The sequence below is a fragment of the Branchiostoma floridae genome, chromosome 17, assembly GCF_000003815.2.
Source record: "Branchiostoma floridae strain S238N-H82 chromosome 17, Bfl_VNyyK, whole genome shotgun sequence".
Lineage (NCBI taxonomy): Eukaryota > Metazoa > Chordata > Leptocardii > Amphioxiformes > Branchiostomatidae > Branchiostoma > Branchiostoma floridae.
Window position 1 is genome coordinate 13,153,051 of NC_049995.1, and position 11,559 is coordinate 13,164,609.

At 41.1% G+C, this 11,559-nt stretch overlaps 1 protein-coding gene across 2 annotated transcripts; it reads right to left on the reverse strand.

Annotated features, from left to right (window-relative positions):
- Window positions 1–2,037: 2,037 nt before the first annotated feature.
- LOC118404833 (cell adhesion molecule 3-like) lies at window positions 2,038–10,822 on the reverse strand. 2 transcript variants are annotated; one of them, XM_035804201.1, is made up of 11 exons: window positions 10,257–10,822; window positions 7,357–7,541; window positions 6,752–6,932; window positions 6,019–6,315; window positions 5,359–5,637; window positions 4,951–4,992; window positions 4,410–4,523; window positions 3,674–3,733; window positions 3,419–3,469; window positions 3,014–3,073; window positions 2,038–2,560 (listed from the first exon to the last, which is right to left on the reverse strand). In XM_035804201.1, exons 1-11 carry the CDS (start codon window positions 10,303–10,305, stop codon window positions 2,484–2,486), a joined length of 1,395 nt encoding a protein of 464 aa, XP_035660094.1. In that variant the 5' UTR covers window positions 10,306–10,822; the 3' UTR covers window positions 2,038–2,483. The 2 variants fall into 2 exon arrangements, with proteins under 2 accessions (XP_035660094.1, XP_035660092.1); XM_035804199.1 differs by having other exon boundaries at window positions 7,357–7,544; window positions 10,257–10,821.
- Window positions 10,823–11,559: the final 737 nt, after the last annotated feature.

Sequence of the window (11,559 nt, forward strand, 5' to 3'; positions counted from 1 at the left end):
AAGTGTAAATTTGCAATCCTTAATGTCATCAATGTCACCGAGCATCACAAAATTCAAGAAGAAAAAAACGGCTCCAACTATTGATAAAAGCAGACTCAGAAAATTACAACAGGAGTCAGGGCAGCACTTTGCACAGCACTTGTCGTCTAGATTTCCATCCATCAGTGTTGCCTCTTCCGTCTGTAGTTCAGCCATGTTAGACATGTTGTCAGCAAAAAGGCGGACTGTACACTGTAGCTTACCTTTATACAATTTGTGACGCAAGAATACATAACGAACTGCACGGCCGCCATTGGTCAGGCTAAATGAGCTGTGCCTTTTCCTTTTAAAGGTGGAGTCACAAGTAATATCTGGAGATAACAGGGATAGTTTAATACGAATCGGGCATTAGGATACACTCTTTCTTCTTGTGTAGTCTCTTCGTCATAAGACAGCTGCCATACCTACAATGAGAAGCTGAGCCATTTTGTTTGCATGATTGTGGCCGAAATTTGACCACCCCTGTCTAAAAATAATTCAACCGATTACCAATAACGAGAACGAGAAAAATATGATGTAATAGAGGTTTGATAATGTCACATTAGGATTCTTGTCCTAGCTATAAATCTTCAGATACTCAAGGTGGTTTTATTTTCACGCTTCTTGCGCTGATTTTTCACCGTGTAACCATTTCTCCGCGAACAATGTAGTTCGTCTTACTAACGCCCTTCTCTACCCACGAACCGAACACTCATTCGGTCTTGACCTTTAACTAGAAGACTATGTTTATACAGACTGAGATCCGAGCCGGTTACGGCCGGTGCATATATATGCATGGCATGCACGAATGTTTGTTTGTAGAGAGAAGTTTCGTACAGGTGTATCTATTGAGTCTGAACAGGGTAACTACATGGCTAGGAGCCAAGTTCATGTGGTGCTACGCATTGTAAGTCATCTCATTTAGAAGAAATGCAGACAATATGATCCATTTTAAACAACTACTGTTCCAAATATATTATCTCAAACGTAACTAATATATGTACATTGTATATTGTGTGGATATGAATCAGGAGACATATATTGTTGGCATGGCATAACGAAACTCTATACCAAATAGTCTATAAGCAAGCTCCCGTCGTTTGCATAAACATTAGGAAAGTCTTCATAAACAAGCTTCTTGACCCTTCCCAGGCCTTGCCCTTCTTTTTGTCACCCCAGCACGGTCCGTACTGTGCTTTCGTATAAAGATAACAAGACGAAAAGGAAACTTACTAGGAGATAAGTGCCAAAATCTTTAAAGGAAATCATGATCAGCTTAGAATATACACGTAAAGACACACACAGACTCGCACAGTGCGACATACACACTCCCGTGCGCGCAAACACACACACATGCACACACGCACGCACACACACACACACACACAAACACACACACACACACACACACGCACACACACACGCACGTACGCACGCACACACACACACACACTTCGAAAGTAATGTCATCACACATTGCAGCAGTCGTCAAATAGCATCACACAAGCTGTTGGAATGTTAATTGGCTAAATATGAATGATCTACAATACACTTGTGGGCCCCCATGTCATGTAGACTAATGCTTTGCTCTATGAAAAAAATAGACGCCTTTGAGAAGTGAATGAACTTTGACGGGGATTGTACCTCATAACCGTGTTGAAAGGTGGCGTTGTGAATATCTGATATCGGTGCTTTCTTTCACACAACCAGCAGCAAACTACCGCCGCCTACATAGGCTACATATAGCAGCGAGAACTAGCACTCCAGTTAGAAGCTCTGAGGAAGGTGTCTGATAGGCATTGAAACGTCAGCAGGCGAGATCTTATTGAAAAGAAAACCCCAATGCCCGAGATTCGACACACAGCTCAACTTTTTTTCGGATCTAAATCTCATCAAATTAATCAAAAGAAGGCCCGTTTTTAATGTCTTTTGTTTGGATTAAAGAGCAAAAACAGAGTCTATAAGTACAGTCATACATACCGACTATATCACGATGGTTTAAATAATGATACACGACACTAAATGGTGACCAAACCGTCAAGTTGTTTTAATACAATCTTGTCAGTAAAACAACTGTCCAATTTACATAGTTTGTCAATTTAACTATGGTGTGACATAGACAGTTATGTCTGTGTCCAAATCAAAATTTCACTATGACAGTTATGTACAATATAGCACGAATTAAAGGTGCATGTGATATGCAATGATATTAGCAAAAATGATGACTTTCTTGTATATCTAGTAACGTTAAAAATAGTACTGACTCTAGAAAAGGATCAAATTAAACATGACGAAGATGCAACAACCTTAGCCCCCTGTTTGATATACACAACAAATCATAAAACCCCAGAAAAAGTAATATTCTTTAAAATGTGGATGTTTACTTTAATTTGACTTTATGTATTGTCCACGATTAGGTTGTTAATCGACGATTCTTCTCATTACGATTCCTTGCAGTCATAAGTTCAATATTGTGGATTGAATTCATCTCCTTTTGATGCCGGATTGTCATAGCCTCTTTCCTGGACTCCAGATGGCGCACCTGGGGATACAAAAGAAAGAGCATTCAGACGCCATGTTACTAAATATATAAATCACACGTGTTTGTGCATATGTGTAAAGAACACAAAAGCAGTTCTCCATCAACTACTGTTGAAATAAGTAACTTATCTTCCCAGTGTTTTGCTGAATTGCTTTACCAGAATGGTGCTAAAATGTATTCAGTTAACAAGCGAATAATGCCTATGCACGGACTGATCCTGACCCCTCGCTGTAGACCCTAGACATTGTATGCGCTATCCTAGACTATCTATATACATTCTTTAAATATTCTTCTTCTTGTACTGTACTTACAATATTGTTGTTCTGTAATAATCTTTATCCTGTCCATGTCAAATTCCCTTTGTATTGTTTTTTTTTTGTCTCTGTCAGTGGGGCTAGGTTTTTGTAGTACAAACCAATAAATGATAGATAGATGAATAATACTGTAACATACCTTCCGGTCGCGGGTTGCTATGCGACGGCCTCCCCTGGTCTACCAAAGCAGCAGGAGGCACTGAAGAAAAGAGAAATATCCCAACTCATGATCTTTAACATTTGTTGATATTACGTTGGTATTAGCTATATATGCTAGAAAGATCCAACACCACCAGACACTCATGTGTCAGGGCCAGAGGGAGACCACGCCACAGGTGGATAGAGGGAGTGGCAGAGACCCTCCGTGCACACGGCCTGACTCTCCAGGAGGCTACACACCTGCTGGCTGCAGAGAGACGTATACACCCACCCCACCCCCGGCATAAGCGGAAGGGTAAAGAAAGAAAGAAGAAGATAGTAATACATGTGGAAGTTTAAGATTTGAAATGATAAGACATACGTTATGTTTGAAACAGTGACATACCATTTTGGTTGGTAAGCGACGGTCTTTGTTGGGCCATTGGAACAGGAGGCGCTATACAAACAATAAACAATAATAATATAAAGATCTTGTTTTTTTTCAATACCATATTTTGCCACAGGGTCTACTAACAGTTCTCCTGTATTACCAATGTGTTTAGATCATCTTACATGCAATAGATGACAAAAGTAAAAGGATATTTCTGAAAAACAAAAGACTGGCTGTTTGAAAAAAAGGTCGCACGAAATGATCCCTTACCCTTTAGAATGCTCCGTGGAGCGACAACCGGCTTCGGTTCTTCTTCAACGACTTCAGGTGCTGTAAGAAAAGTAGACATTTCCCATATCTCATTCCAAGGAAATGCACATTAATCATTTTATCTATAACGATACATTTATCTACATAGTGAGAAGTGGTTCCAGAGCTATGTGTGTCACAAGGAACGTACAATGTAGTAGATTGTGTATCAAAACGTGAGTGATTGCGTATTTGTTTGCATATATGATGGAACATATGCCTTTCTTGTACACAAATCCTTCCTTCTTGCTCACGTTGTGTACATTCCTTGTGGCAAACATAACGCTTTAAACACTTCACACCTGTGTCGCTAGGTGGCACGTAAGAGGAACATGGTCATATTCGAGAAAATTCCGAAAGAAAACTTGCAAAGCCCATGTACATACTTCTATCTCAAGATAAACAAATCGTAGCTATTGTATTTCATGGAAGAGGACTCCAGAAAGATTGATGGACAGCCACTCATACTCGAGTATGGCAAGTCTACTGATACAGGTGGTTGTATGTCAACACTAATGTAAATTCCTTAATAAATAAATAAGCAAACATATACAGCTACGGGACATAGCGCCTTGTCAAAGAGGATTTACTGCTCTTTTTATCAGTAACCTGAGCTTCAAGTGGCCCATCTTGAAGACGAGTTACGAAAAGAAGGAAGAATAAAAGACGTTTGTGTATGTTGCTGCTGAGTTCCCACCTTCCTCGTCCTGAGACTGTTTCCGCCTGCGGATATAGTAGGCTGCTCCACCGAAGGCACCCAGACCGGCAAACACCGCTAGCACGATTACCAGGGTGATCTCACCGGGAAGGCCTGCAAATAGCAACAATTCTGTGATACTTGTCACAATGTGGAGACTCATATGTATAAGGATTAAGCGACTAGGGATCAAGCCTTCTTACACGATAATTCTAAGAAACTCGGTAGCTGATGATTATGATAATCCGCCAGGACAATCGTTAGGGTGATCTCACAGGAGAGGTCTGTAAATATCAACAATTCAGTGATGCTTCTGGATACGCACATGTATATTGATAAGTCCTCTTACCTGATAGCTCTAAGAAAATCAATAGATGATCGTTATGATACTTTAGATTACACTAACAAGTCACAGTTTTGAGGTAGCTTTTAGACTAGAGTAGACACAGTCTATATTGTTCCACACTACTTGCTTGTTTGTCGTCTTTTATGTTATCTGCAATTAGCACTTGGGCAAGAATTTGCAATAAAATATCATTACCTGAATCTTCCTGTGTCTGAGGCTCTCTTATGAGTGGTTGTTCTGGAATTATAAAAAAAAACAAAAACAATTGTATTGTCACATTTGTATGATAGATATGCTAAAATTCGTATCAGAGGATCATTTGTGTGCCAAATTTGTAAAGTCTGTGTTACAGTGTGTAAGTCAGGTGTGATATGAAAGATCTTGCAAGAATGGATGGATTAGGCAATGTGAGTTAGTGAGTGAGTGAGTGAGTGAGTGAGTGAGTGAGTGAGTGAGTGAGTGAGTGAGTGAGTGAGTGAGTGAGTGAGTGAGTGAGATTGAGTGAACGAGTGTATAAGTGTATGAGTGAGTGAAGGTCTGAGTTGATAAATAGACGAGAGAATGAACAAACCAGCGAAAGACAAATGTTATATTAAGGTTTACCTTTGAACTGTAAGGTTTTCTTGGCGTTGGTAGACCCTAAGACGTTGGAAGCTGTACATCTATAGGTCCCGCTATCTTTCGGAGAGGCAAACACTATCTTCAGTGTGTTCCCAGCAGCCACTGCGCCATCCGGAAGTGACGTCCCATCCCGGCTCCATTGGTACGTGGGTTCCAAAACGAGGCCGCCCTCAGCTGCGCATGTCAGAGTGACGTCATCGTACTCCATGAGGGACTCGATATTTGCCGGCGATGTTGTGATACCTGTGACTATCGGCGGTCCTAAAAAAATAAAAGACTGACCACTTTAAACTCGAAAAACGACACGAATTCATGGTAAGAAAGGTTATGTCAATAGTTCTTAATCGAAAACTATACATTTTTACTTATTCCCTATTAGTAATAAACATGCCCGGATAAGTTAAAGTATGAAGTATGAACGTATGAATTTAAAAAAAAAGGCTCTATCCATGATTGAGGTAACAAAGTATAGTGAATTTGAACTTGCATATCATTGAAAGAAGAATGCATGTTTAGATAACATCGTCACTCAGTTTATAAATACTCATAGAATTAGTTGCACTGTGTAATAATTTCCAAGACATCAATAATGTAGGCGCACAGTAAAGTTATGTGAAACAAGGGATGTACAAAAGTGTGTACCTAGTTTTCCTGACACCTGCATGGCAGTAGTTAAGGAGGGGTGGCTGGCGTCGCACCTGTACGTCACCGTCCCTGCACCTGAACTGTTCGCCCTGACCGTGAAGTTGACACTGACCCGGGCGTCCTGGTAACCCTGTCCGTCGGTGACGACATCGACCCTGCCCGCTGGCACCGCCACTCCGTCCCGGTACCAGGTCAGGTTGGCGGCGGGGAAGCCGTGCAGCGCCGTGCATGTCAGGTTCAGGTGCCCGGTAGCTTCGCTGTAGTCGCCGGTGATCTTTGGTGCGTGTGGGGCAACTGAGAAAGAGACGAGGAAGGACCCCTGTGAAAATTTAATCTCTACAAGTGCATAGAATACGAACATTTACTTCCGGACGTTTCGAGTGAAATCCCCCACTCTTTATAGTAACTTGCTATATCAATATCTGAAATCTTTAGTAACCATAGAAATTATTTAGTAGCTTTTGTAAAAATTTACGTAACTAATAAAAGAGAGACATTGCTTTTCATATATATTGCAATGTATGAATTATATTAATAAGCTGTAAGCTTAAAACGGTAATGTCGAACAGGCAATACAAAATGTATTCTCTAAAGAGCGTCCACTAGTTTTCATCGGTGTCTGACAATGGGTCAGATGATTTAAAGTGAATGTATTTCTTTTACTTCCAGACCTTTGCAAATGAAGGACGCAGACATACAGCTTGAAACGAACAATAACTAATCAACTCACCTAGTACCCTTAGATCGATGTTTGCGGTGACTTCCTGCGGGACGCCTGACACCATGGCCCCGACCAGACACTCGAACTGCCCGTTGTCTGAGAAGCGGGTTTCGTTGAGCCGCAGGGAGGCGGTACTCGCGTCAGCTGTCACTAACGACGCTCTGCCTTCGTACCCCCGGAACGCTGTCTCCTATTTAACAATGTTCGCGAGAGATTGGAGATAATGCAACGTGGATGTGATGATATGGTAGATAAACAGTATGTCAGAAACTGGTATTTACACTACATTGAAATTTTATGACTAGACTTAAGGTAGCTTTGTTTGGTTTGGTTTGACTTTTCTTTGACATTTAATCACAAGTCCCAATATCGAAGCCAATTACAGTTTGATGCCCATATTCCCCTCCAATCTAATTCTATTCTATTCTATTCTATTCTATTCTATTCTATTCTATTCTATTCTATTCTATTCTATTCTATTCTATTCTATTCTATTCTATTCTATTCTATTCTATTCTATTCTATTCTATTCTACTCCATTCTATTCTATTCTATTCTATTCTATTCTATACATTGATTCATGTTCAAATTGATTGATAGACATGTTTGTTTACCTGTGGAGGGTTAGTGAAGTAGAACACCACCGGTACTCTGTTCCCTCCCATGGTCCGCTCGTACCATTTAATCTCCCTCAGCGAGTCCCCACTGCCTAACGTGTATGTACAGGGCAGCACAGCGGGCTGACCCAGGGGGACCTGCACACTCGGCTGGGGGCTTTGGACGGTCAGCTGGGCTAGAGCTGCTGTGAGGAGACACAGAGTGAATAACTATAAGGAGTTTATAGACAAAGACAATCTGACATGTTCAGTTTCACTGACGAAGGATAGTGGATTCTATCCGAAACGTCTGACCGTTTCAAAACCATATCCACTTGCTTGAGTAACTACCTTTTGGCATATCTTATTACCTGGATATCTAACCTTTTAAAATCTGACATGTTTGTTTTCAAGGATTATGAAAAATAGGCAGGTAAAAGTTTTATTGATTCAATGAAAAGAGATCTTAGATGTAGAAAACTTGGGAACTAAAGCTACCTATATATGTATTGAAAAAGAAAACAAACAAGACAGAACAATTCAGATTGACGGTTGATCTAAATTTTATTTGAAACCAGTTTGCCCGAGGGCCTGTTCTCATAATCATTCAACTTGCACGAAGAGCCGTGTGTGGGCTAGAATTCTAGATCTGCATCTGTTTTCTCGTGTGAGGGATGTTGACATGTAAAACACCTCTTCGACTTCAGAAGTGTCCCCATGTTTCAGTAGTTGTAGCTTACCTCCAAGCAGATCCTACGGTAGCATAAGATAGTATCGAAAGCTGCCAGAGGAGTGAAGCCGTCCTATAGGTGTGTGTTTGGCAACCGGAGTGGCTATTGACTCCCTTTAGCCAGCTGTACTACTTAGCCAGCTTTGATAATATCTTATACCACTGGTAAATCTGCCTGGAGATTAGTTGCAACAGCATCGGGGTGATTGTCGATACACTTTTACATTCATTCAGTTCACCTTTGACAGATCATTCTTTCAAAGGTCGTGACATGAATAACACATTGGGAATAACAGAAGCCGTGTACAATACATACAGGTGTTCAAAGTTCTCATTGACAAATACAGAGAATATTTCATGGCTTCTAGGTGTCTAGAAGTTTTTGCAATGTTTACACAATGAAGGGAAAATGTGCTTTACAAAGAGTGAATAATATCAGGTGTGGTTTTAAATAGAACAGTGAGATTGCACCTGTACCCAGGCTTACAATGTCCTCAAATTGCCCCAATCCTAACGTACTTGTCATGCTTGAACTGTTACCCCAAACACGAGGCGCCGCTAAGTAAGCATGTTTGCCGGGTCAGACCCGCAGGGCATGCGGTGACCGGCGGTTGACCCGCCGAGGAAGGTGGTCCAATCCACCCGCTGTTTATTCAAATAGTTTAATCAATACATTCGTAACTTGGCAGGAATAACGTTTACTACATTGTCTATGCCGATATTCGAAAAATAGATTAGTTGTTGAGTTTTGCTAAATATTAGTAATATCTCTATAACAACCCCCATGTATTCCATATGTATTGTCTCTGTTTTTGTCAGCATAGCCTGGATACCATACCCCAACCTCAAAATATATTTCGTGTTGGGCGATAGATAGTTGAGATCGGGCTGGGGAAATTTGGTAACCAGGCTATTGTCTGCAGGGCTAGCCCTTAATAACCACAGGCTAGTTGGGAAGCCCTGGTTGTGTGTTCTGAACAGCACAAACCGATAAATAAATAAGTGTATGTACATGCGGACATATATTGTGTCTGTCTTGCAATAAAATTCTTCTTCAGAATAATTCCATCGGAGGGTAAATCATTGAGGTTTTTTTTTCTGACGCCACCTGTCAACGTTGCGACAGACGGTTACAGCCCTCTGGCTGTTTCAGAAGAAATTGGTCCCTGTGCTGAATGAAATTATATCTAAATAAAAGGGTGTGTTTCAAGTCTTCGACATCACAAGTCATATCTCGATATTCCTTGTTCCAGAGGTAGAATCAAGTCCAGTGGGGTGAATGATTTGGTCTCATATCTGTTCGCACCTGGGCGCTAATAGCCCGGCAGGGGGTATTGTCATAATTAACGCTATTACCATAAATCCGACAGGTTACATATAAATCCACTACGAAAAGTCGTCTCCATTTTAACGGCCGTAAGATGCAACCGTGCATATATGGAAGGAGGAGATTTAACAAACGCATTTTTCGTCAAAATGACACGTGATGATATATACAACCCCGGTGGATGAATATCAAACGCGGTTACCTATGACAAGTTTGAATTAAGCCTGTGTATTGAGGTAAATAGAGAGCAAGTACGTTAAAAAGAGTTAAGCCGACCACAACGTACACACAAACAGACCGCAGACAAGAAGTCAGTAACAAAAAGTTGATGACTTTAGTTGTGATGTAAATGTTTACAGTGTAAATAATAAAAAGCCCGTTCAACCTGTTGTGGCGCAAAAAGGTTATAGGCCATCAAGGGGCGTTTTGTTATTGTTGGGATATCATAAAGAATTATACATGGAATATGGGTATCCTAGGAAGACTACAACTGTGCCAAAACCCTAGTGCTAGTTTTGTTAACTTTCATTAATCAAAAGGGTACCAGGGTCGCTACGAATAGAACGCGTGTAGCATACATGTATGTACACCTGTACAACTGTTATCACTAACGACAAATGTAAACGCACCAGTCTGATCGTCTTTGCATAAGTCAACAAAGTCTTAGTCCATTGTTTACCTTTTAACCGCTGATTGTTGTACGTTTTAGCCTATAAATCAATCGGTAACGTTACCTATAATTTTACCGTGACGAACTGAAATACTAGAAAACGTAAAACATAGGCAATCCGCAGTCTATTGGCAACATATGGACACCTGTTACATATAGTAATACATAACAAGTATCATATTCTTCCCTACCTTTAGTCAGCAATAGAAGAGGAAGAAATGACAGAAGATGCCTCGTCATCCTGAAGAAGAAGTCTTGGATACAAGTCCGAAATTTAAGTGTCTCAAGAACAGGTGCTATAGCAGCTCCCTTGTCAAACGTGTGCAAAGTTCACGTCCAAATGGCAGCACAAAACAAGGCTAGTTGATCATTAACCATCGGCTGTTCCTGTTGTTACAGTTCTGCAAACTGACGCTCATACGATGCCTTAAAGTCCAACACGTATAGTAGAAACTCGGTGAGATCAATGGCCAGTCACAAACGTCGTACAAGTCTTTGTCGTAAGATTTTCAGTAAAGGCTTTGTGAAAATCGACTGGGATTCTACGACACCTTTCGCGTCACAAACAGACGAAATTTGTACAACACTTCCACGATTATCGTCGGTTCGCTGTCGTAAGCCTGTCGTGCGATGAACTATATGCAGCAGGTTGTTAGTTACACGAGCACATCCCCACGAATGGGATTCCGGAATGTAGCACTTGTCTGATTTGTGCTGAGTGTTCAAACCTGAAACCGTTGGGACCTGCTGATTTGCATGTGAAAGGGGGCAGGTCCGCGGCAGGTGGTGCGGAACAGGTGTGACGAGACACTGCAGTGGTCAGCTGTCTGGGTCACAGGGCCTTACGCGACTTCACCTTTATCCGTGGGGTAACCTATATCCGTTGATTACCAAAACAGAGTATATAGGGATAATAGGTCGACGAACTGTGGCTCTAAATTGCAATATATGTATTTCAAAATATTGCAGTTTAAAACCACCGTCGGTCGCTCCCTAAATACCGTGATTTTTCAAAACAACAGATATAGGAACTATACATATCAGATTGTATTCAATCTGTGAAATCGAATAAATAAATAAATAAATAACTGAATAGTCAGGTACCCATCTTTTACACCTGGGTTAAGTAAGGAAGGTCGTGTAAAGTGCCTTTCCCAAGGGCACAACGTCGGGGGCACGGCGGTGATCGAACTCAGGACCTCTAGATTCAAAGCCGAACGCTCTATCAGTTACGCCACACACGACGTTATATAAGTAGATACTCTACAGTGGTCCTCGAAGACGCCACAAGAGGATATTGGTGTTTGAAATGCGTTGATGGCTACAACGATGGTAATAATCACCAGGGCTCGAAATACTTTTTTCTGCATACCTGCACCGGTGCAGGTAACATTGACAATTACCTGCACCAGACAAATTTTACCTGCACCACTCTGAATTTAGGTTTATAGTTATAGGTAGTAACATTCAATGCAGTTAATAACAATCCACAAA